The sequence below is a fragment of the Rhinichthys klamathensis genome, unplaced genomic scaffold (assembly GCF_029890125.1).
Source record: "Rhinichthys klamathensis goyatoka isolate OS25496 unplaced genomic scaffold, OSU_Roscu_1.1 h1tg000654l_1, whole genome shotgun sequence".
NCBI classification, from domain to species: domain Eukaryota; kingdom Metazoa; phylum Chordata; class Actinopteri; order Cypriniformes; family Leuciscidae; genus Rhinichthys; species Rhinichthys klamathensis.
Window position 1 is genome coordinate 942,561 of NW_026607098.1, and position 27,165 is coordinate 969,725.

At 38.6% G+C, this 27,165-nt stretch overlaps 1 protein-coding gene across 1 annotated transcript in view; it reads right to left on the bottom strand.

Moving 5' to 3' along the window:
* Positions 1-1,909: 1,909 nt before the first annotated feature.
* The window catches only part of plxna1b (plexin A1b), a gene marked incomplete at its 5' end in the record, with an annotated part of 80,663 nt that continues 55,407 nt past the window's right edge, over positions 1,910-27,165 (bottom strand). The window contains 9 exons of the mRNA XM_056241590.1: positions 1,910-2,005; positions 2,092-2,242; positions 3,710-3,922; positions 4,007-4,176; positions 7,708-7,898; positions 10,803-10,899; positions 14,562-14,665; positions 15,474-15,633; positions 16,382-16,528. Coding sequence (XP_056097565.1) covers positions 1,910-2,005; positions 2,092-2,242; positions 3,710-3,922; positions 4,007-4,176; positions 7,708-7,898; positions 10,803-10,899; positions 14,562-14,665; positions 15,474-15,633; positions 16,382-16,528 — 1,329 coding nt within the window. The remainder of the gene's footprint in view (positions 2,006-2,091; positions 2,243-3,709; positions 3,923-4,006; positions 4,177-7,707; positions 7,899-10,802; positions 10,900-14,561; positions 14,666-15,473; positions 15,634-16,381; positions 16,529-27,165) is intronic.

Sequence of the window (27,165 nt, forward strand, 5' to 3'; positions counted from 1 at the left end):
GATAAAGACTATTTTTCTGCGGGCAAAAATGCATGACGTCACTGATGAGGTCACCTGATGACATCACTATCAGAGCCGAACAGGTTAATCTAGTCACAACCGTTAAAATAAACCGGTTTTGAGGTTCGTTCACTCCAAGAATCATGACTTTAATCATATCATTTTAGCGAAGTGTAACGGCTCAGAGGAAATACATAATTGGAATCACTTGCAGAGCAATTTATTTTTCCAGCTCATGAATTATAAAAACATTGACGGCCAATCAAAATCCGTCCTGTTTAAAGATTTTATTCACAGAACATATCAGAAGTGCATGCTTGGAATAAACAATGTTATTGTCCATTGGTGTGGATGCCAATATAGTTATCGTTCTTGGTGTGAAAAGGCTTTTAGACTGATCATTTTGGTGAAATCAGCATTAAAGACCCCATGAAACGACCCGAAGAGAGCATCTGTCCTGTGCTGACGACATATCTCTCAAAACATTACATGTCTCATTACTTTTAAACAGCTTTTATTTAGCCATTTTAGTTGCATGTTATTGAAAAAAAATGGCAAAATCACCAATATTTTCAGTCTGGTTTCCTGGAGGAGAAACTGCTAATTTTAAATGCTAAACCTCTTTAATTTGGTCATTTTTCAGGAGGACATTATCATATACTGTAACGCACTCAAATCTAATAGATGTTGATCTCACGGGGTCATCAAGTTGAAGATGATAGGAGAAACAGTTCAAAAAACCTTCAGAAGAGACTCATTGAGAGCATGGAGGATTGATTAAAGAAAATAGAGAAACTAGAACAATACTTGACCTCTGATACTGATGATCTTTCTCTCTGTGTCCATTTCAAAATGTATACCGGCTCGTACCACTTTAATGCGTTCTGAAGCGATGAACACTGAAACATTGGCTCATGAAGGATGGATCTCAGGTTCAAGAGGAAACAAATGATTCAAAACAAACGCAACGCTCAATGTCCTCTTAATCCAGAGCGATTGATCAGTCGAAATCAATCAGGATTGCTCAGGTCCGTCTCGTTAAAAGACAAAAGGCCGTTTCTCTCTTCTGATGAACGAGCGTCTCCTTCCTCAGTATCGATATGCCGCAGAAACACTGACTCGTGGATCTGAAACCATTCACTCGGCCTCCTCTCCACTCGTTTATTTGAGCTCAGGCTCAGTAAACGGAGTGATTTTTTCAGAAGATGAACAGAACAAACGAGTGTAATGATCGGAGCGCACGCGTATGAAGAGTTGAGTTGGTTTGGCGTCTAAAATCAAGAGTCCGTCCTGTCGTATCTGATGAAATAGTAATTAAAGCTTTGCAGTTCAGTCAAAATAAAACATTTTTGGAAGAATTATCTCCTCTGTCATCACTATTTTCACTGTAAAACAATCAGAGCACATTCCTACTTCACAAACCTTTTCAGCAATAAACAACATTCAAATAAAACATGGCACAAGACAAGATTTTTAATCATATTTTTGTCATTTTTTTCCTTCTTTTTGTCATTGTGTAAAGTCAAATTCCCCTTCGTCGACACTAAGATGCCCCGTTGCGTTGGCCCGACCGTAGTGTTCATGAGAGATGGAGGCAGTTGCTCGTTGATTCTGTAGACTGTGCAAATTCAGCAGAAACACAAGTGGCAAAGAGAGCGGACAGGGCCAGTCGATAACATTTGTACAAAATAATAAAACATAGTAAACACGCAATCAGTGTCCTTTGATCCGCCGCGATCATTGGCTCGTGACACAGTCACATGACTTCATTAGAGGTCCCAAACGTCCTCAATGTCTCTTCAAAACAGGAAAGAGCGTCTTTGTCCGTGTTGTGTGAAAACGTCCACCGCACTCGACAACAAATCATCCAAAAACAACGCAAAAATGTGGTTGACGTCCAAAGTCCCGATCAGCTGGAGAGAGCCATGGTGTCGATCACCTGCTCCAGTTTAGACCTCAGTCTCTGACGACGGGACTGTTCGTCTCTCTCCAGCGCAGACAGGATCTACACGAGCGGAAACACACACACACACACACCGGTGAACATGTGACATGGGGGCGTACTGAGGCGTGAGCTGTTTTAGTACTCACCTCGTCCTTGTATTTGGTGATATAGGAGAAGATCTCGTGCAGCGCGCTCATGCTGTTGAACTGGCTTAAGTGCAGACGAGACTGTTCAGCCAGATACGCACTCATATCCTGATCACTGATCGCAGGCATCCGCGAGATATCAGAGTAATACCTGCACCACACACACACACACACACACACACACACACACACACACACACACACACACACACGTTAGCAGATCAAACACAGCAAAACATCCAGACATCTGCTGTAACTCAGACACACTTTAGATCAAATCTTCAATGATCAAAGTTACATATTCTACACTTCAGAGCCTTTTATTTCCTGTATGTTCAATTATAAGATCAGCGTTTCTAGCACTAAAAACGACTGTTATTGAATAAACAGTGAACTAGGGAGGTTGTTTTGCATTGTGAACACTAGTCTATATAGCAGGTCTACATAGTAAAGATGGACAATTTATACACTAATGTTCAAAAGTTTGGGGTTAGTACGGTTGCAAATAAACGTTTCTTTCTATTCACTAAAGAATCCTGAAAAATAAAACGTATCACGGTTTCCACACAAATCTGAAGCAGCGCAACCGTTTACAACATTGATAATAATCATAAATGTTTCTTGAGCATCAAATCATAATATTCGAGTGATTTCTGAAGGATCATGTGACACTGAAGACTGGAGTAATGATGCTGAAAATTCAGCTTAGATCACAGGAATAAATTACACTACTATATATTCACATAGAAAACAGCTGATTTATATTGTAATAATATTTCACACTTTTACAGTTTTTACTGTATTTTTGAAATGGTGAGCACAACCAACCCAAAACCTTTGAACTGTAGTGTTAAACAGTTATATCTCTATATTATTCGTTTTGATGATATTCAACACACAAACTATTTAAATGTAAGAATTCAAATATAGTAACAAATATAACTAAAATAGTCAAGGTATTTTGTTAAAAAATGGCTTTTCACTATTTAAATAAAAGGGGGCATAATATTGTACCAATATAACAATACAGAGTGATAAACATCATAAAATAATTATATTATGCCATAAATAGTTGATTTTAAATGAAATGATTCACACAAACAGGATTGTTAGCCAGAGGAGAACTGGCCCCTGACTAGCCTGGGTTCTCCCAAGGTTTTTTTTCTCCATCCAATCTGATGGAGTTTTGGTTCCTTGCCACTGTCGCCTTGCTTTTGGCTTGCTTAGTTGGGGATATTTAATATTCAACAATATTATTGAACTGTGTTGTACTACTTTCATGTTATCACTGTGAAGCTGCTTTGATGCAATCTGTATTGTGAAAAGCGCTATATAAATAAATGTGACTTGACTTGACTTGACAAACAGACTGAACTGAATCATGTAGATAAATCAACATTACCAACTAAATCTAACTCAACTATTTTTGCTACTGAAGTACAAGTCAAAGATGCTATTAAAAGTGTAGAAATACAAAAATGCTAAATCCTTGCAATATCCACTATGTAGCGTGATTGTTATATTGTGAATATGTGCAGTATGGTCCAGTACGTGTGGATCGGCTGCTAGCGTCTGAAGTGTAAGCTCGTGTTTCACAGTGAAGAGAGCCGGGCCGTACCTCTCCACCCAGTTCTTGTAGTTGGGGATGTCTTTGGCGTAGAGAAGCTTGTTGGAGGGCGAGTCTTTGCCCAGCTTGTGCTCTGACGTCGAGCAGGAGTCCATGAAGGTCTGAGCCACAACAGACAGACACGCGTCCGTAATGCTGTTCTTATGAATGTCGAACACAAACTGAGGGTTCTTGATCACGTTCACCCAGAACCTCAACGGCAAACTGCAGACACGGAGAAACCGCATGAGAAAACAACGAGAGGACGTAAAGAAGCTTTCACTTTCCAGAACACACACACACACTCACCAGTTGCTCTTCCACGTGTGCCTGACGTCCGGGTCTGAAATCACGTGTCTGTCGGCCTGCTCGTCCAAGAAGTCGAACATGTATTTGATGGCCAGAGGAAGAGCGCTGCCCCGGTGAGCTGTGCTGAAGATGGTCTCAAACAGGTCATCTACAAACTTCTGCAGTGTGCCCTGTGACAGACACACACACACACACACAGCAGATGCTGGTTTAGGGATTTTTTTAGCTTGGAAAGTGTTTGTGCACCTTTTTTTTTTTTTTTTTACTGCAACATTTAATCTAAACAGACTTGCATGTAAAATCCATATTGTAAAAATTTAAGTAAAATAAAATAAAATTCTGTATCAGAATTTATAGGCAAGACAAGTAGTTTGTTTAGGCATGGTTTGCCTTGTTTAGGCATGGAGAGCGGCTGGTGATTATGTTGAGAGTATGTTAAATTGCCAAAATGTACTTTTTTTTCTTGTTTGTTTTGTTTTTGTTAATGTTTGTATATGTACTTTTTAATATGGAACTATTATTCTGCTGTCTTGGCCAGGACTCCCTTGAAAAAGAGATTCTGAATCTCAATGGGACTATTTCCTGGTACAATAAAGGTAAATAAATAAATTGTAGGGAATGACATACCTGCGCACATATATTCAAACGCACATAACTATAGAATCAACTCTTAATGCGCATGTGAACGCCATCAGCGTTTATCACAGGTTCAGTTTAAAGTCTGTTTAGAGAGAACGGCGTCGTCTTAGCGGCCCCTAATTTAATAACAAATGATCATTTCGACGGAAGTGAATCAATCAAAACTAACTTTAGCTGGAAATAACATTATTCAAGAACCGCTATAAAGCCAAAACAATCTCTGTAAAGCGCCTTTCAAACAATCTACACTGTTAAAAGTGCTATATAAATGAGGATGACTTGACTTAAAATTCTTCAATGTAAAAATTGTTAATCTTTGTAAAGATAAACTTTTTTGTGTGTGCACAGACATAATTTCAGTTATCAGCAATACATTCTAAACAAATTCTATAGTGTAAAACTAATTTTCTAACTAATCTTTTGTAAATGACAATTTTGTAAACATGAAAACGTAAAATGATTTAATGTAAACAAACATCTGTAAAGATAAATGTAAAATTCTAGACTGTAAATGAATCTGCTGGTGTTTTGATGAAGTGTGTTTGTGCATCTTTCTTTACTGTAAATAACATTTGATATAGATTTTTGAAGCTATATTGAAGACAGATTTATATGTAAATTCTATATTGTGCAAATGTCATTTTGTAAACATGAAAAAGTTAAATGCTTCAATATAAACTTATGTATAAAAAATGATAAGAGTAAAGATAAACGTAGAATTCAAGATTCTACAGCTTTTTTGTGAGCACACTTATAATTTTGCTGTTCACTAGTTCTGTAAAGACAAACATGTACAAATCTATTTTGTAATTTTTTTTTTGTAAATATGAAAAAGTAAAATTCAATGCAAACTTCACATTTTTAAGATTTCTTGTTTGTAAAGTGTGTGTGCATCTTTCTCTACAGCAAACAACATTTGATTTAATATATACATTTGAAGGTATTGAAAACAGATTTAAAGGTAAATTCTATATTGTTAAAATGTCATTTTGTAAACAAGAAAAAGTAAAATTCTTCTATGTAAACTTATTAACCTTTGCAAAGATAAACAAATAATTGATTCAAAATAATAATAAAAAATTATGATTTAAATGATGAGTGATGATTTAAACTTCTAGATTTTAAAGTCTACAGCTTTTTTGTGAGTACATACTTATCATTTTGGTTATAATATCAGTTATGAGCCATGAATTCTAAACAAATTCTATCTGGCAAAACTAATTTTGTAAAGACAAACATGTACAAATATATTTCATAAAATTTAAATTTTGTAAACATGGAAATGTAAAATTCTTCAATGAAAAACTATTTTTGAAAAACTATTTTTGTATTTTTGTAAGCATAAACATAAACAATTTTAAATTCTAAAATTAATCAGTTATAATGGTGATTTTTTTTTAGTGTTTGTCCATCTTTCTTACAGTAAATATCATTAATTGATTGGATATTCTGTTATCTAATGCAGTGACCTCCAGACATGTTGAGGTGTGACTTGATTAAAGCTGCACCTGATCTTGAGCTCGGATCGCTGGGAAACGCATCTGAGGTGTGAGATTTCTGTGTACTGTCAGATGGAGACGGGAGCACAGGATGGATAAAGACCTAGTTTTTCCCAAACCGCTCAATAAGCAAAGGTCATTGGTCTAATTAAGATACAGTTCTCCATGAGAGTAGGAGCACTGGTAAATGTTAATGAGCAACTAGTCATTCACACACAAAGGTCAACACTAACTGTCTGAGGACTTCAGCTAAGACAATCAGACACGTGCTTCAAAAGTGAGGCAATTAGTTTGAATGTGTGTGTGTTTGTCAAGACGGAGAATATTAGTGACAGATTTCACTGTACTAAACACTCTTGCTTGAGTAATACATCAGAACACTAGAGTAAATGAGAGTGATTTTCTCTCATTACAAGTATGTGACTGTGGTTATAAGTCAACTAAAACTATTAAAAACTGTTTTCAGTAATTGAAATAAAATATAAATGTAAGACAAAAAACTTGAACATAAACTTAATGAATTGAAAATTTGAACTGAAATAAATGTGTAAGTACTAAAATGACAACAAAAAAAATATTAAAAAAATTAAAGAAACAGAAACTAAAAAGAAACAAAAGCACATTACAAATGACTAAAACTTAAAAATAAAAATAAAAGCTAATATGAATATAAACTATAATAGTGTATAGCTGTGTCTCATTTGTCGGCTGCATACATCATTGATGCTGCTTCATTTCACAGTCAAGTCAAAGAAATTACAATTTACGCTTCACAAGGAATAACTGTCAATTTTATAACGGTTACTTTTGCCTTTCTTTCATTTTTCCCCCTTTTGTTTCCCCCTGACATTTATGGTTATATGTACTAATGTATGTAAATTATGTTTTGTTCTAATTAAAATGCATTAAAAATGTACATAAATAAATAAAAGTTCATACTCTACACAGTTGTGTGCATTAGTAGTACACAGTGTATAAGTGCATAGTGTATAGTGCGTAATTTGCATAGATTGTAAAAAATATGGGCGTAGTGTGCGTGACGTCACGCGTAGTGTTTCTGAAGAGCATTTTTGAAGCCCAAAGTTGGCGGAGCCGGCCGTCGCCATCTTGGCAGCGCGTCACTCCCGGATAAACGAAAATGGGCAAAGAGGCGGATTAGCTGAGGTCATGTGACGCTAACGCTAGCAGACAAACGGGTAGTAGTGACATCAGCGGCAATCCACCTGTCACTCAAGTGGCCACGCCCTTAATTATGCACAACTTTAAGGGCTTAATATAATTTAAACGGATTAGTGATAAAAAAATTCACCCCCTCAGTCGTCATGAAGGGCAAAATGAGCTATATAGACCAAAACCACTTTTGCACCAGACTGTAAACATGTTTTTTTCTGCTGTAAAGTTGGCCATTTTAACATGCGGGTCTATGGGATTGAGTCTCTTCTGCAGCCGGCCTCTAGTGGCCAGTCGATGAACTGCAGGTTAAGTCTTTTCCATGTTGGATTCAAGAGAGCGACCGGAAGGTTGCCGCTTGGTAATTTGGACACGACTCGTGTCTCTCCTCACCTTGGTGGCCAGCAGGCGCGTCAGGTAGATCTCGGACACCATCTTGCTGCCGCGGTCGCCCTCCCTCTGGTCCATGTGGTCGTGGTTCTTCACCAGGTGCCAGAGTTTGGTCCCGCTCTCCAGGTCAGGTGTGATCATGGGCGTCCGCGAGCGAAGGCTGTCGGGACTGCTGGCGGTTCTCAGCATGCTCTCTGTTCAGACAACGTGAGAAGAGAGAGACATGACACTCCTTACATTCAGTTGTAAGTGGACTTTACTGTACGCCTGAAGAGAAACTAGACTGGAGAGAAATGATCAATTAAGAGTGAAATACAGAGGGAGTGACATCGTCCAAAACAATATTGTCTAGTGATAAAAACCTAGTGATAAATCAAAATTGGGCAGAGAGTAAAAACTGTTTCTTTTCTCCCTCACTGCCAAACACAGATTCTGGATTTGATATCCATCATTTGAGTCTGTCTGAAGCTCTGGACCGCTGGGTTTGTCCCACTGAGGACCGGCGCATTAGGAGGAACCACAAACACAACTGGAGAACACAAGAGGAAAACCATCCCGAAGAGAAACTTAATATAGAAAGGCTATTTCAGAATAAAATTGGCTACTACAGTAATGCTTACTTCATTATTAATTCCGTATAATACCTATTTTTAGACATATGTTAAAAAAGTGTATTTAGCTTTTAGTTAAAATGTATGCGGATTACTTTGAGGACCCAGAAAAGCGCTATATAAATGTAACAAATTAATTCCTTCAAGTTTGTTACAATAGCAATGGATTATTTCCTTGGCAACTTCAGAAACTGAAATAAGGAATAATTGAAGACGAGCCATTGAATTATTAGAAAATAATGCACACCTGATGTGGTAATGTGTCCGTTACACCTCCCGGTGTGCATTATTTTCCAATAATTCAACAGCAGGAGTAAATTATTACACTTATACTATGGTTACCACACATCAAGATATTGTCATTTGTCAGGTGTTTGTCCTCAAAACACTCATGTGAAGGACTAATTTCTTACACCTCTCATCCCACAATTCTGTTGATAAATGTCATTTTAGAGCTATTAACGGAGGCTTGAGCCACTGATAGCAGACTTATTAGAGAGAGAGAGAGAACTTCAAACTGCTCTCTGTATTTATTTTACCCCTTTTTATTTATCTATATGTTTGTATATGTCTATTGCTTTGGCAATATTGTGCTATTTCACACAGTCATGCCAATAAAGCTGATTTGAATTGAATTGAGAGAGATTAAGCGTGTGTGAATTACCCGACTCGCAACAGTGTTCAGCAGACGGTCTCCACTAATAGTGAAACTGGAAGTTTATCTGCTTCAAGAACAGAGCCGTTATTACATCGCTAGTGAGAAATGTCTTGTAGCTTTTAGGCTTCTAAACTATTTTACTAATAAAATCATCAGAGCAGCGCTGACAACAGGTTTCTGTGTAAGTGTGTGTGTGCATACTGTGTGTGTGAGCGGGAGAAAAAGTATGTGTTTTCTGTATATAATAAAATGCAATTTTGTGGTAAAAACATAAATAATTTCTTATTTTTATCCTATTGTTTGTTATATATATTTGCTTGTTCAGTGTCGCTGTGGGTTTTGGTTCTTTGGCTGTTGTCGGCTGTAAAGATAATAACTGAAATCATTTGGCGAAGTGATATGGAGCTGTGATGCGGTTAAAACCTGCTGGACCTACTTTAGCTGTGCGTTTCCCTGAAAATAACTGCACATCTTAGAGCGCTCGTCAACCAATCAGAATCAAGCATTCAACTAGCCTGGCTCCGCCCTCCTACGTACTCCCGCTCAATTTTCATTTTCCTTCAGTACTACGTCTGGGCTTGCGGTGTATTCTTTGGTTTTCTCCGGTCAATTTTTTACCGGGCCAATCAGCGAACAGAGGGAGTGGCTGAGGACGATGACGTTGATGTCGTGCGCTAGTTTGAGTGGTTTGAGTCGTCATGCGTCACGACCAAACGTCAGCGATTGGTTATGGCAGATCCAGAGTGACTCTGGGCAGATGCAATAGTTTTAAACATAGACTGTAAAAAAAGATGGACGACACCCCTTCGCTCTCTTCCATTGGTCAGAAGTGAAGCCGCCAGTGTCCCGATATGGCGCTGACATCTTGGAACTTGAGTCTGCGCAGTAGCGATCTCGGGACCAGACCTGCGCAGGAGGGAGCAGGAAGTAAAGCCACGAAATCAAGGCCCCGCCCTCACTCTCGCAGAATCAATCGTAAGCACACGCTCCTGCACTTTCTTTTAATTAATTATAGAAATTTAGATATTAAATTTAAAGCTCCAATCTCCTCAGTCCTCTGAAGATCCCGAAAAAAAGTCTGTTGGTGCTTCAGTGACTACTTCGCTCAGAGAACCTGTCAATCACAGCTGTCAATCATGACGTCACCACCACCACATCAAATAACTAACTAAAAACAAACTTCTTTTAAAAACAAACACTTGAAATTACATCAGCGTGATAAAAACTACAGTAAATGACAGAAACCATCTTTGGAAAAACGATATTTGAAGTGTAATTTAATTGTTTAGTTGGTCTCACGTGCCGTTGAATAACATGGGGAGGCGGGGTTTATGAGCTATACTAGGACCGGCCACCGGGGGGGCGATCGAGACGTTTGGGCTTCACTTTTCAGGGCCTGTGCGGCACGCTTGGTTTTAAACATCAACAGAGGACCCGCCTACAAGGACGTTAACGCTTGTCAATGGAGCGAGGCCAGACTCTCTGTACAAATGAAATGTACGAGAGTCTGGTGGGACCAGGCTAGCATTCAACAGCCCCGTAGTATAAATAAGTTTATGTATTAAAATGACTAAAACTGAAATAAAAGATAAGCTAAAGCTAAATAGAAATGTATTTAATGAAAACAAAAAACGAATAAAAAGCACTTAAAAATGACTAAAATTAAAAAAATATACTGGCAATAGAATGTGAGCCGTATTTGATGCAGTGAGCTCTGATTTTATACTGCACTAAAGCGAGAGAGAGAGAGAGAGAGAGAGAGAGAGAGAGAGAGAGAGAGAGAGAGAGAGAGAGAGAGAGAGAGAGAGAGAGAAGCAGAGCTCTCTCACCGTATCTGCTGAGGGATTTGGTGAACGTCGAGGAGTTGGAGATGTTGTAGGCGGAGTTCTGCTTAGGGACCAATGCGATCGCTGACCCATCTGTTACCTAGACAACAGAGAGAGAGACAGATTGACACTGATTATTACTGACACAGATACATCAGACACTCAGCACTGGCACCAATATCTCATCAAGCTACTGAAAACTCTATATTGAAACCTGCAATTTTGTAAAAAATAAAATAAAAATACAATTCTACAGGTCCTTCTAAAAAAATTAGCATATTGTGATAAAGTTCATTATTTTCCATAATGTAATGATAAAAATTTAACTTTCATATATTTTAGATTCATTGCACACCAACTTAAATATTTCAGGTCTTTTATTGTTTTAATACTGATGATTTTGGCGTACAGCTCATGAAAACCCCAAATTCCTGTCTCAAAAAATTAGCATATCATGAAAAGGGTCTCTAAACGAGCTATTAACCTAATCATCTGAATCAACTAATAAACTCTAAACAACTGCAAAAGATTCCTGAGGCTTTTAAAAACTCTGAGCCTGTTTCATTACTCAAAACCGCAATCATGGGTAAGACTGGCGACCTGACTGCTGTCCAGAAGGCCATCATTGACACCGTCAAGCAAGAGGGTAAGACACAGAAAGAAATTTCTGAACAAATAGGCTGTTCCCAGAGTGCTGTATCAAGGCACCTCAGTGGGAAGTCTGTGGGAAGGAAAAAGTTAGGCAAAAAACGCTGCACAACGAGAAGAGGTGACCGGACCCTGAGGAAGATTGTGGAGAAGGACCGATTCCAGACCTTGGGGGACCTGCGGAAGCAGTAGACTGAGTCTGGAGTAGAAACATCCAGAGCCACCGTGCACAGGCGTGTGCAGGACATGGGCTACAGGTGCCGCATTCCCCAGGTCAAGCCACTTTTGAACCAGAAACAGCGGCAGAAGCGCCTGACCTGGGCTACAGAGAAGCAGCACTGGACTGTTGCTCAGTTTTGCATGTCATTCGGAAATCAAGGTGCCAGAGTCTGGAGGAAGACTGGGGAGAAGGAAATGCCAAAATGCCTGAAGTCCAGTGTCAAGTACCCACAGTCAGTGATGGTCTGGGGTGCCATGTCAGCTGCTGGTGTTGGTGCACTGTGTTTTATCAAGGGCAGGGTCAATGCAGCTAGCTATCAGGAGATTTTGGAGCACTTCATGCTTCCATCTGCTGAAAAGCTTTATGGAGATGAAGATTTCATTTTTCAGCACGACCTGGCACCTGCTCACAGTGCCAAAACCACTGGTAAATGGTTTACTGACCATGGTATTACTGTGCTCAATTGGCCTGCCAACTCTCCTGACCTGAACCCCATAGAGAATCTGTGAGATATTGTGAAGAGAAAGTTGAGAGACGCAAGACCCAACACTCTGGATGAGCTTAAGGCCGCTATCGAAGCATCCTGGGTAGGGGTGGGAATCTTTGGTCACCTCACGATCCGATCCGATTCCGATTCTGGGAGTCACGATCCGATTCCAGAACGATTTTTTATCTACCTCCCCCCCCCCCCTCCCTTATTAATTCATTAGTTTACATAAGTAATTAAGTACTTCTTAAAAAATAATTACAAATTAATTGTTTTTTATTAAAACAGTTGTATGTTAAGAATTTTAAACTAATATAGGCTAACTAATATAACAAATAATAAAGAGGAGCATAGAAAAATATAACAAACAACAAACAAAAAGTGCTTTCAGTAGCCTATAGATTATCTGAACGTTTTCCATTCAAGAACTGTGAGTGATTTTTCTTCATCTTTACTGTTGTTTTTTACTATGACATCATAAACTGCGGGAGATCTATTAAGCTGCATTCACGCACGCATCTCTTTTGAAATAAAAGAAGTAATGCGGTGTGTCCTGTCCGTTTAATCCCTTAAGACATAACTGGCTGTGTTTACGTTAATTTTGCACAAGTAGGCTACATTAAACCACTACACGGAGTCGCACAGCCGCATGCGCGAGCAGTCTCAAACAAAGCGCGCGTCAGCATTTGAAATTGAAAGCAGCCTTCTGTTAGTGAGGTTCATATTTTAAATATAAAGTCCACTGCATTCCAAACCACATAAATGATGACTTCGTAGAGCATTTGTAAGGAAAATACCGACGGGCGAGACAGCACACTTCAAGTGTAACATCAAAGAAAGCGCGCGTCTCTCACAGCGTATCCTGTGCAATGAAGCCTGTGAATGTCCTTGTAATTCGCTTCAACCTTTCCGAACTTTATGAAAGATTATTTTACGGAAGGTTTGAGTGGTGTATGTGTATGTGTGTGAGGAATTGGAAGCAAGCAGAATACGGGTGTTTCTAAAGCAAACTCAACGTCATCGCACATCTGGTTAAAAACTAAGCTCAGAATCGATTCTGGAATTCTCAGAATCGATCCAGAATCGTTGGAGAGAGAATCGCGATGCATCGATGGATTGATTTTTTCTCCCACCCCTAATCCTGGGCCTCCATAACACCTCAGCAGTGCCACAGGCTGATTGCCTCCATGCCACGCCGCATTGAAGCAGTCATTTCTGCAAAAGGATTCCCGACCAAGTATTGACTATTGAGTGCATAACTGAACATAATTATTTGAAGGTTGACCTTTTTTTTTGTATTAAAAACACTTCTTTTACATTTACATTTATTCATTTAGCTGACGCTTTTATCCAAAGCGACTTACAATTGCTATATATGTCAGAGGTCGCACGCCTCTGGAGCAACTAGGGGTTAAGTGTCTTGCTCAGGGACACATTGGTGTCTCACAGTAGATTCGAACCCGGGTCTCTCACACCAAAGGCATGTGTCTTATCCACTGCGCCATCACCACCCCTTTTATTGGTCGGATGAAATATGCTAATTTTTGAGACAGGAATTTTGGGTTTTCATGAGCTGTATGCAAAAATCATCAGTATTAAAACAATAAAAGACCTGAAATATTTCAGTTGGTGTGCAATGAATCTAAAATATATGAAAGTTTATTTTTTATCATTACATTATGGAAAATAATAAACGTTATCACAATATGCTAATTTTTTGAGGAGGACCTGTATATTGTAAAAACACCATTTAAAAAAAACATGTAAATATGAAAATGTTTAATTCTTTCAAAACTTTTAGACAATAGCTCTAATAGCGAATTTCAGCATCATACACAAAGTATCTAGTGCTACCCTAGCAACTACCTTAGGACAAGCTAACAACGTGCTAAACATGCTAATTCATATTAGCTGTGTGTTAAAACTACGGTAATTCGTGCTCGCAATGTGCTAATCTATTGTATTGCCTTCAAAACCTTCAAGCTTTTAATACTTCTTTAAACTTTCTGGTCAGGCTTTCGCAAGACAGCATCAAAGTTTGTCTCGACTAATTTTTTAATCTAGTTTTATTTTAACTTGACATCATGAAAATGTAAAATTTGTAAAGATAAACATCTCAAATCCAGACTCTTTTTGTGAACGGATATTTATGTCAGTCATCACCTCAGCCATAACAAGAATAATGATCAGTTATCAATATATATATATAAGTGCATCACTACTGATCAGCGCTGCTTCTGTGCTTATGTTTTGTGAAGTGTTGCTAAGGTTACCTGATCGTGCGCTATGTGTTAAAATGCTTCAATTGTTACCAAGTAACCTGCCGAGGGGTTGCCGTGGTTACTGGGCAGCGGGGTGTAGAGGTGTTGCCATAGTAACCGGGCAGAAGATGTGCAGCTGCGGTTACCTGATAGTGTGCCAGTGTGTTGAGACGCTTCCAGTCGTTGTCGATCTTAGTGGTGACGTCCTCGTCCTGGAGAATGATGCGAGCCATGCGACCCTGCCGCCACTCTGATCACAAATCAGAGCAAAACACACATGAGCCAAAATCATTCTATGTAATACAGCTAATCTACACATTCAGCTGGTTACTCATGATCATTTGCTGGCGTGTTTAAAGTCAACGTGGTTGAGCAACTTGTTCAAGCATTGTAACCAGGGCTGTGTTTCCCGTACAACTGTGTAACTCGTCCTTCACTACTATAGTACGATGCATCGTTGAAGAAATCAGCGAGCTCGTCACGACTGTTTCCCGAAACCTTATTGTCGCAAATTGGTAGTTCAACCACATTGATGTCACGCAGGTGTTGGAGTAATACATTTCTTTAATGAATCTGTTTGAGATCGAATTAATGCTAGATGTTTTGCTATAGATTACAGACATGTATCTGAGGACAAATTCTAATATTTTGCTTTATTTCCAGATTCAATCATAAGCTCGTTCACTCATGCGCACTCTTCAAAAACGGTGTTTTAAAACTCTTGACAAACTAAAAGACGTAAATGACATTATGTATTCTAAATAAAAGATACAGATTGCACTGAATGTCCGCTTGCTTATTTTGCTCATGATCAGGATTTATTGAGTCCACACGTCATGCAATCTAGAAACTGCTTCTAACCGCAGCTCGAGATCGGTCGCTCGGACACACACAACTCTGCGATGCTGTTTGCGGATGTTCGTTGAAACGATGGTTTCGGGAAACACCGACTCGTTGAATTATACTGAAAACTACGGAACTTGCGAACATAGTTGGCTAAACGATGCTTTCGGGAAACACATCCCTGATCGATTTTCCAGCTTTCATTATTTCCGTACCAAGGTCCATGTCTCCGACTTTCGGCCGCTGCGAGTACGGAGTGCCTTTAAACACGGCGTCCAGCAGTTTCTCTTTGACCTGTGTGATGGTGTCGCAGTTCAGGCATTTCACGGTGACCTCCACGCCGTTCTCGTTCTCTGGGTTAATGCAGTGCAGCGTCTGCAGACACAACAGAGGATTAAACACATCTCACAAACACTACAGCGGAATACAATTATAGTGTTTAAAGTGCCCCTTTTATGCTATTTTAAAGGCTCTTAATGTTGTTTAGAGTCTCCGACAACAGGTTTACATGCATCAAAGGTCAAAAAACACTAATTTTCTCATAATCTCCACTGCAGCTTCAGCTCTTTTCTCTCAGTGTCTGAAACGCTTCGATTGAAGATTCAGTCTCTCTAAACCCCGCCTCTCTGAGAGCTGCTCTGCTCTGATTGGTCAGAAAGCAAACGCTCATTATCATATCTGAATCTCAGCTCTTGATCACAGTGATACGAACAGTAACGATGGTGTGGGTTTTACCGTATCAATCTCAAACAGCGTCTTCTCGACATGAACAACACGAACCCAACTCTCCCAGTCTCCCAGATACACTAGTGATTGAGGGCGGGGCTTGAGATGCTGTTCAGCCAATCAAGAGCATTATACAAATGAGTTGCAAACTTACGTAGGTTCATCAGGAAGAGAGACTGGAATTACTGACGACTCGTTTCAGTTCAGAATCACTTTATCTGCACTTTGATCTTTAAAACTTTGCAGAGGTTTTACATTTCACAAACAGCTCTAATACACACTACATGAAAGATCATATACAAAAATTTATAAGGGGCACTTTAAATCTTATAACAAGCAAAACAGACAATTATGACACGATGTAGTTTGTGTTTCTGATGCATTCAGAACCACTGACCAGTGTTTTGTAGTCGATCTGCTGCCGGATGAGTTTGTCCTCACTGAGGGAGTATCTGGCTTCTCCGGTGATGGCGTCGATGGGACCCTTTTCCATCTGCTGCTTTATAGCACAATACAGCATGAAGAGAGGCTCGCCCGCACACTCCTGAAACACAGATAATAGAGAGTGAGATTAGACCTCAGAATAACACACGAAGACACACACTCAAAGAGAAGCACTTGAATATTTAAGGGTCAGATAAAAGGCATTTTCTGGTCCCAAAATAGTCCCAAAACAGACTCAAATAACTCATGCATGCACAGCACACCTGTCTGACTCTAGGAGGAGCTGCAACCAGCCAATTCATAAATCAGGACCGTACGAGGTCAATTAATCCTTCAGTTTCTCCATTTCATCCTGGCAAAAGCACCATGCCAGTCTGAGTAATATTAATAGCAAACGGCCCACAACACGAGATTCCTTCATTTTGTGAGAGTTTAATAAGTGTTCATGCATATTTTAAATTGTATGTGCCTAAAAAGCTTTCCTTTTTCCCAATGCACTTTCCACGGCTATGGACTAAAAAACATCCCAGTTTATACCGGAAAAAGTCTTGAAAAACGTGAACGCCAGGACAATCTGAGGACACGTCCCAAATGACATCAATTTCTGGTCCTGTGGGCCGTTATAACTAAAGCGTCTCCATAACTGTGTGATCGAGGAAGGTTTCCAGCATTGGATAACAGTGTCGGCAGCATCTATTCTTCCAATTTCACCAATAGTGGTCATTTTCTCCACTTTGCCCAATGATTGACACTTGTGGATATATTTGTACTCGTCCCTGTCGCTCTCATTCTGCCCATTTCACAGCACTCCTCCGCTCTCATGTCACCACGAGTCATATATCGGTTTGTTTATTTATTTATTTTATTTTTGACGTGTCGCACATCTTCTCCAGCCACTTTCTCTCACCAATAATAAAAAATTTCATTACAAAGTTCAATAACTTCTGAATCAATGATGTCTCTGGTGTATTTGGTTTCTGATTACATACATATGGAGGTGTAGCAATAGTGACCTCATGTACAATTATTTCACTATTACTATTTCACTGATCTAAAATATCCCATGCACAGTAAAAGTAAAGTATTCACACAACGAATACATTCAGTCACAGGCGATCCACACTCCAATCCAGAAGGGCGCGCGGTAATGCAATGCTGTTTGCTAGCAGTAAAAAGTGCAGAAGAAGAAGAGACGATCGCTCGATACGTTTACATTTCTCAACCAGTGTTTAAACTGCTGAAAGATATCAATAAAACAGCTAGAGAATAATATCTCACGCAGCATTAAATTACCTCTACATTACATTAAACTCTAGAGAGAAGCATTTCATGTATGCACTATATTAGCACATTCATTATATTTACTTAACCTGTTAGTAATGTCTTGATTATTATTGTATGTTTCAATAAATTTAAGTTATGACAGCCACTGTGTAAATGATTATATTTCAAAAATGAATTGGAGTACAAAATTAGCTTTAAAATTAGATTTAAAAGTTAATGCAAAACCTGCCTTATGTGCAATTTAAAGTACTTTTTTGAGTGTTTATTATATCTAGAAATAAATAGCAACTGAATATAATAATTTGGGCTCTGTTGTTAATTGTAACCTTTAATTTTATAGTAATGTGTAATTAAGAGCTCCCTATATACAGTAGTTCACAGCATTAGCCAAGATAGATTTTTTTTATCCTTTAGAAAATTTTAATTATAATAGAATAATTATAATGGTTGTGACTGTTACACCCCTAGTATTCAGTAATATTATCGATTTAACTGGACTGACACTCAATGATCACTGAAGTAAAAACGCAATCAAACGGCTTGTTTCAAACTCTAATGTCTGGAAGAGCTAATGTGCAACTCCTACAAAAATAAATAAGACAAAACACAGAATCCTGCGACTCCCGGGAGCGCCAGCCGTGTAAAAGCGGCTGTTTAGACGTGGAAATGAGCGTCAGGGCGCGTGAACAGACCCGAGGCGAACACACGAGCGAGGGAGGGTTAATCGAAGGCTAATGACTGTGGAGGACAGCGGGAGAAACACTTCAGAGCGTGATAGGTGTCAAACAGCCAATCACACGCCTCTCTCTCTCCGTTTCACTCACTCTCTTCCTCCTACACACATTCCCTGGCTTTCATCATTCACAACTGCTGCTCTTCTCGTCTCGGTCTCACTAATTTGATCATCATCTTCGTTCTATCAGTCTCCTGAGAGTTTGTCTCTGATATCTGACGCAAATGTTCCCAACGAGAACTCAGAACACACCACAAGATCAGTGCATTCGCCTCTGAAGACAACATATTTCAAATTTTACTTTCTTAAAGGTTATGTGTGGTATTTTTTTTTATATAATTAAATACCTTCTTGTGTTCCAGTTTAATATGCAGAGGGAAAATGTGTAACTGCTATTAAAACACTGATTTGCTTGTTTGAGAAGCTGATTCAACCAATGATGAGAGTTTGAAGGCCGGACTATCGGTTTGACTGACCAATGGCAGACGGGGGGTTTGTTCAGGAAACCAGTTTGAAAGTAAGCCACATTATTAATATTAAAGAGGCCATATTATGCTCTTTTAAGTCTTGATTTTGTTTTTGGGCTCTACTAGAACAAGTTTTAAAGCTTGAATGTTCAAAAAACTAATTTTTCCCATATTTGACATTGCTGCAGCTGTCAGTACCGCTCTGTTTAGTTCCTGTCTCTATGAAGCCCCTCCTTCTGAAAAGCACACTGTGCTCTGATTGGTCGGCTGGATCAGTGTGTTGTGATTGGTCGAGCGCTTCGAGTGTGTTTGGGAAATGTCCCGCTCTTTCCATAACCGCCAGTTTAACACACTACTAACTAACTCAACCAGGCCCCCCCCCCTTTATTCTGTGTATGCATTTACATTTAAAAGCTGACGCTTTTATCCAAAGCGACTTACAATTGCTATATATGTCAGAGGTCGCACGCCTCTGGAGCAACTAGGGGTTAAGTGTCTTGCTCAGGGACACATTGGTGTCTCACAGTGGATTCGAACCCAGGTCTCTCACACCAAAGGCATGTGTCTTATCCACTGTGCCATCACCACCCCCGTATGAATTATTAATTATTATTAAATGAGGAATATTGTGACGTGTTCGTTCCCGGAAGAAACTCAAGACTACAATGGAGGCGTTTCAGGAGTTCAGAAACACTGACACTGATATAGAGAAGAGCTCCCAATGGAGGCACTTTGTGTTTAGCAACATTACGCACTAAAGAAAGACAAACATGGAAAAAAGCAGAATCGGTCCTCTTTAAATGAACGCCACTTCATAGTATACAGTCTTAAAAAGCTCATGGCTAATTACCCAAAGTAATTAAACTGTATAAGACTCAGACAACTTTAATCAGCAGAGCTCACGCTCTCAGGTGCAAACACCGAACGACAAACAGCGGCTCGTGATCCTGCCGGATGTTTGTTGTCTCTTGTGTCCCTCACTGGGACCCGTAGCGTGAAGGTTCGGCCCATCCATATGCTGGCCCTGCCACACTGGGCTCATTAGCACAGGGGATAATTAAACACACAGCTGTTAATGAGCAGCAGGAGACGACACACACACACCCACTCTAACTCCTGTGTGTGTTTATGGAAGCGCTTTATATTAATGTAGGTTTTTAAAGATTGCAATAAGAACTTCCCCAGGTGGACGGATAAACTACATCAGTCTGTCTTGTATCTGAATCTCACGATGCGGCCACAAACAAACCCAAGGAGAAATAATAATTCAACAGCCAGAGCAACATGACGGTGCGCTGCATGTGCCTGGACTTCAAATATGAAAGCAAAAATTATTGTATTTATTCATTTGCTCTCAGGACACTGTTGAAAAACAGCTGAAGTGGTTTGCTGGTTTCAGTCATAGTCATTTAATCATTAGCCGCAAATTGAAATTGCGAATTGAAAACACGCACAATGGAAACATGTCAATTTCGCAAAAACTCCCATTTATCGCAAAAAAGTTTTTACGCTTTTACGCTAGGGGTGCAACGGATAAAAAAACTCACGGTTCGGATTGTTTCTCGGATCAGAGTCACAGATCGGATCATTTTTCGGATCAGCAAAAAAGACAAAACTTATGTTTATTTGTCTTATTAACACTTTTAAATTATTAAATTAAAATATATAAAATCAACATAAAGTGCACAAGGCATAATATCGTATTTTTTAGAGATATTAGGGGGGTTGACTGGTTGAGTTACCGAAACAGGCCAATCAGGATGCTCTCTGTCTTACATGCGCACACACGCAAGGTCTCTCGCTCTCTCCCTCTCTGCCGTTCGCGTCGTATGTTATGCGCGCAGTATGTTCCATCTCGCACGCGCGCTCTAGATTCCGGGAGATTTTAACTAATTTGCGGGCATCAGGGAGCCGCTATCGATATGCGGGATTTTTATAAGTTAATTTTTTTAGGTCAATTCAGCGCAACTCCGGACTGTCCGGCCAAAATCCGGACGTATGGCCACCCTACTACACACACCGTCATGGTTTTATCCACTAACCTCTGTGGTGGCAACAGAAGCATCTCTGGTAAGAGACAGTTCAATTTATTTTCTTTTGGGTAAGTTAATTAAATTCAGTTTAATTGGGGAGAAGAGTGAAATTGAACCATATTGGCTGAAGGCTGTTTCTGTGGTACGTAATCTGAGATTAATTGAGATCTATATAGATCAAGAAATTTCAAACAGATACGAGGGAAAAATCTGAGATTAATTGAGGTCTGTAACAGAACAAGAAATTTCAAGCAGATAAATAATCTGAGATTAAGTGAGAACTGTAACAGATCAAGAGATTTCAAACAGATAGGTACCCTGAAAATTAGTTGTTCCACGACGGAGTAAATTGTTTTTTGGTACTGAGGCTAATTAGGGGGAACCAGAATTTTTTGGTAAACCATAATTAGGAGGGCACTAATAGTGCAACCCGACCGATTTGGGTTAAAAGAAAAGAGTCGGATTTGTTAGGGACGCCTAAACAGATTAAAGAAAACGCGCGTTGAAGAGAAATCCACAGGGAACAGAAAACAGCCAGTATGGGAAAATCTCAGAGTAAGCATGCCAAATTTGATACACCGGTTTTCTGTAGAACTAGGAAAGTATGGGGGGAAATGTATGTTTTAGATATTGAAAAAAACTGAGAAAATACCATGATTTCCCCAGGGAGGGAACACTGAGCACAAATAGACTAAGAGTGTGCGAGAATCAGAGGAACAGGGCAGCGGGACAAAAGGTTGTTGTGGCTGCGTTCAACATGTGTGTAAAAATTGTTGGCTTGAAGATAAAATGTCGAACTGCCAGGAGAAAAATGTTTTTTTTACTTCTTCATCCAGTAAATGGATGCATGACATTAGATGTCTATAGAACTTAAATTTATATGACAAGGATTGAAGTAGCAAGAAGCAATAAGGCTGTCTGTGTAAAATAGAGGGAACTGTAAGTGAGACTTGGTGGAAGAGGGAAGTGAAAAAAACAAAAAGGTTGGTGTGTGAGATATGTTTGTGTGGGGATTGTGCAAACAATCATGTACTGGTTAGATAATGAAGGAACTGGCATGTTTGAGAAAAGAAAGGAGAGGATAATGAAGGAACTGGCATGTAGAGAAAAGAAAGGACAAATATAGTAGAAAACTATATGTGATGAAAATAGACATGGTCTGACAGAATTTATGGAAGTCAAATTAACTGTTTAATGATTGACAGGGATTAACATGATATGAAGAATTTTTTAAGCAGAATGGGGAATAATTCTAGATTTTGATAAAATAATGATTGAAATGATGATATATCTGCCTTATTTTATTAATGTTAAGAAAATAAGGGTATTGAAGCAAGTAGCTATAATGGTTGTCTGTGTAATTTACGGACTGAGTAATATAATCTGTTTTGGAGAAACAGTAGAGATAAGACTGAGACAATAATGTGATGGAAGGAAAAAAGGCTTCAAACCAGTTGTAATGAAAATAATGATGTACAAATTGTTACACTTTATGAAGAGTAACTGAACAGTCCGGGAAAATAAATAAATAAATAAATAGTGAGACAGAAGAGAGCAAATGCTGTAAACAGCTCTGCTCTGAAGATCTCACTTTGAAGAGATTTGCAGATGATGTTTTGTAAAAGATAAGCTGGGATAACAGCAACAGTACTTGTAATTAGTGTTGTTGATGATAATACCAAATTAGTAAGGTAAAGACAGAAAACAAATTCGAATATTTTGAGCATTTTCTGTGCTGCTCATGAAATTATGTTCTGCCAATAATAATGATGAAGAGTATGATTTGGCTATTGTGATTGAATCCGCCATTGGTGGATGGTCAAAGGAATACAGAGAACTGCTTATCAGTGGGTCTGTTTACATTCCTGAATGGGACACACACTGCTTCAAGGGTGTGCAGTTAAGTTGAAGCCCTTTGGAAGCTCACAGTGATCAAACTGCAAGGTGTCTGATGCTGTAGTTGAGGCTGACACACGAACCAACCAGATGACAGAGATTGTCTTGACTGTGGTCAGTAGGACCATTTAACACGTGACACATTTCTGATAATAATGTAGGGTTGAAAATAGATCAGTGTTTAAATGACGACAGTGACAATTTTTGGTCTGAGAAATAAGAGATAAAAAACAAGGTCAAAAGATTGAAGTCTTAAAGTGAATCCTTTTGTGACTCCAACAAATGTGAGTTGCAAAATATGTAAAGGTAATATAGAGAGACAGATCTCAAAGATGATTTATAATAACTGCAAAAGATGCAGAGTAGCCTTGTCAAAGTTAGTGTGAATCCTGATTGGAGACTGATAAACTCCTAGAAGAGAAAACTTTGAAGTCAGAGATTAAGCTATGGTAATTGAGATTGAGAAATGTGAAATGTTATTGAGAACTAGAATAATTACCATTATGTAAGAACAAATAAGCAGAAGCAGTAGGCTACTGAATTAACAGTTGCTAAATGTAAAATGGGTGTTGAAAGGCATCTGATTAAACAAACAGCTTGAAAAGTTGACCATGAAAGAACTAGAAGCTGATGTGGCTTTAAGTGAAGAATGTATTATTTTTGTTTCAGAGGCAGAGAAAGATGTCTGGAGGGAATTTGTCTGAAGGACAACGTTTGGGTTAGTGTTGATGGCAAACTTTATAAAAAAGACTATGTTAAATGTTATGTTAAATTGATGCTCGAGTTGTGTCGTGCATCAAGAGGGAGATGGTATAACAATTGCCAAATATGGTTTATTAAGGGGTTCACAGTTGCTGAATAAATGTTGGGAGAACACTAGGGGTAATTTGATAAAAGCCCTGAAAGAAGCCATTTTTTCTGCCTAACAAAATTGATGTCTGTGAGTGTGCACACACACCAATAACAAAGATTGTTTCAACAGGAAACGCCAGGGCATCGAAGGCCACGGGAGAACAGTAGACAAAAGAAACTACGTACTTTACTATCTGACAATAACCTCGAAATTTGTTTCTCTTTACAGAGAGCATGCAGGATTGGGAGACAGGGCAAAATGTGCCAATAAAATAATGGTTATGGATGAATTTGGCTAACTATCCTGGCCTGGGTTATTATTGTGGCAGATAGGTGCTACACCTGCGCAGCGCATAACTTAAAATTTTCCTTTTACAGAATGTCAGGATGGATTGGATCAAACAGAACTAATTCTGTTCCAAATGTATAAATATTGTGTGGACATGAGCAAAGTGGGTTGAGTGTTTTTTCAGGGTAAAAGGACCCCGAGTGCTATTAAGTGAGCAAGAAATTATCCGGTGATAATATGTTTCAGGTTGTTGATTCCACAGGTCACACCAAAGGGGACGAGCGGCTAGACAAGCGGTCACTAACAAAATACTTAAGGTCTCCATTCACAGGTGACAGTTCACTCCAGTGGGGGTGCGGTCGTGATTTAAGGGAAAACCTTATAAGGATCAGAAAATGGTTGGAGAGTTTGACACCTGGGTCCAAGCCTCTCACCTACACCAACAGGCCACAACCATCCCATAGTCCATGGGGCGAACGAGATGATCAACACGCCTGGAGGAGGATGTGAACCAACTAATGGTTTAAGAATGTGGTTTTGTGATTATTTTGAGGATTTGATTTGATTAAATCAAAATAGGGCTTAGTATTGATATACAGTAGATCAAAAGATTTGATTGGTTACTTATTCATTAGGAAATATTTAAGGAAAATGTTTTTGGGAAGAGAAGATCTATTAATTAATGTAAATTATAGGGATAATTGTTGAAGCTTATTAAGTAGAACCACAGCATGTTTGAATTAAAAGTTAAAGCAGGGTATCTGCACACTTTTTAAAGTCAAATTTAAGGCTTTTTAAGACCTTTTTAAGACCTGAAGAAATCAAAATTAATACCTTACATTAGGGGTGCGCAATATTGAAAAAAAAATGTCTCAATATTTTCAAAGTTTTGTTGATGATAATTAGATGATATTTTACTGATTGTGTTTGTGTACTGGTACCATGGCTGGTTTAGGCCTGTTGTTGACAGCTGACTCACGAAGATATTCATATTTTTCATATTCTATGCAGTGGTCAGTTCACAGCAGTGAAAGGAATTAACATTTTTTTATTAAAGGGCAATATTTGCAACCTTAAATTGAGTTCCAGGGACATTTTCACCCATATATGGACTTTTTTTTTTTTTTTTTACTTAGAGGTATGCATCACCTTTTATGTCAAATTCTAACATTCAAATTAAATTATATTAGAATAATAACACAATACCACTGTTACCAGTTATATTAAATCATTAAATCAAAATCCATCTTTGCAGTGCAGAGGAGACACAGAAGCAGCATCAGAACTGGCATTAATATATTTATACTCCATTTACAATTGCATAAATAAAGCTATGATATATTCAATTCTTTCAATTCTTAATTCAATATTTAAATATTAACTGATTTCTAATTGTAACATTTTAATTACAGGGTACTTTAAATGTGAAACTAAACCCGCCAGTAGGTGGCGGCAAGTCACTGTCTCAGGGAGTCATTCATTCAAACGATTTGTTCAAACGGCTGATTCATTCGGGAACTGCAAGTGATTGTTCATTGAATCGTTAAAATGATTCGTTCAAAACGCGGATTTCAGTCAAGAAATCATCGCTGTCTTTTGCATTGAGACTCTGCTACGGTTTCATTTTGAAATTCTCGTCAGCGAAATAAAGGGAAAACAAACAATATTGACAATATTGTTTATAAAATGTAACAATGTTAATTTAACTGTTATATAAAATAAATATCATATTTGCTATTGTGCACGGGAAAACAGCCCTCTTGCTGATGTAATATTGTATGATAACAACATATGATATATAAAATACAAAAACTTTATACGTCTATTAGGGAACATACCTATAATAACTGCACTGACACATCACGCAGTGAAAGCAAGCATGAGAGACAAATGCGATGTCAGCTCGCAGTGCGCCCTCGTACATACTTAACGTTAAAGTAAAACAATGATTACAATATCATAATAGACAATACACATCGCACACCACTACGCACATAAAGAATGAACTCACAATTGAACTGAAATTAACCAGCTTTCTTCTCCTCTCCTGCTGTTTCGCGTGCAGGAGACAGACGTAATGCTGGCGCGAATGTGACGCGAAATGTCACGTGAACGAGCAAATCCACAAAGAACGAATAGTAAATAAAAAAGTACGCTAATTAGATAGTTTTAATTTGGAAAACATTTAGATATGTCGTAGGGTGGCCATAAGACCTTTCATAAGTCAAAATAAGACTTTTTAAGACTTTTTAAGGCCATAAATTTTTAAAATCTAATTTAAGACTTTTTAAGACTTTTTAAGGACCCGCGGATACCCTGTAAAGGTAAAAGAACACGGAACGTCCGTGGGGCGAACGAGATGATCAACACAACTGATGGTTTAAGTTTAACAGAAGAATCTGTTTTTGTGATGATTTTGTTTGATTGAATCAAACTAGGTATTGATTTGATTGTAAATGTAGAAAATATATTGATTGTGTCCGTAATGGAAATATTAGAGTTAATATTGAACAACTGCATTGGTTAGAAGAATGGATAAAATTATAAGACTTCTCTGGTTAGATTTTGTTAAATATGGCATTAAATAGAGCTTACTAAATTGAATTAGAAGTGAACAAAATATGGTTAGGAAAACCGAGGTGAAATATGAAGATGGGCGTAGATTAATGGAAAAGGCTTAATGATAGGAGTTAGGATTGTTATTCTAATAATTTTGTTATTCATGGGGGAATATGATTACAGTGACAGGTGAAACATGCTGTCTGTTCAATTGGTGGAAATGACAGTCTATCCCAAGGATGAACAAAATTATGTGACGATACAGGTAGCGGGAGCTACAGTGAGATATGTGTTAAATGTATGTTCTGTTTGTTTTTCTTCTATTTGTTTATTTTCTGAGAAAGATTAAGGGCAAAAGATTTAAAGACGGTTAAAAGCAGCAGTCATCCGTGTTACGAGATGGCGTACAAGGACAGGGGTTGAAACTGAGGGATTTTTTATTATACTTTTTCTGTTGGTTTCCTTATTGTGTTATAACTATTTACTCCTTACTGGTGTGACTGAGGGTCTGTTTACAGGAGCGCAGGAACAGAGATTTCTCGTTCAGCCCGGCACCGTAAACATGTTTACTTGCTTGCTAAAATATTACGGGGCCTTTCCCCCACAAAAACAGCCTTATGCTTC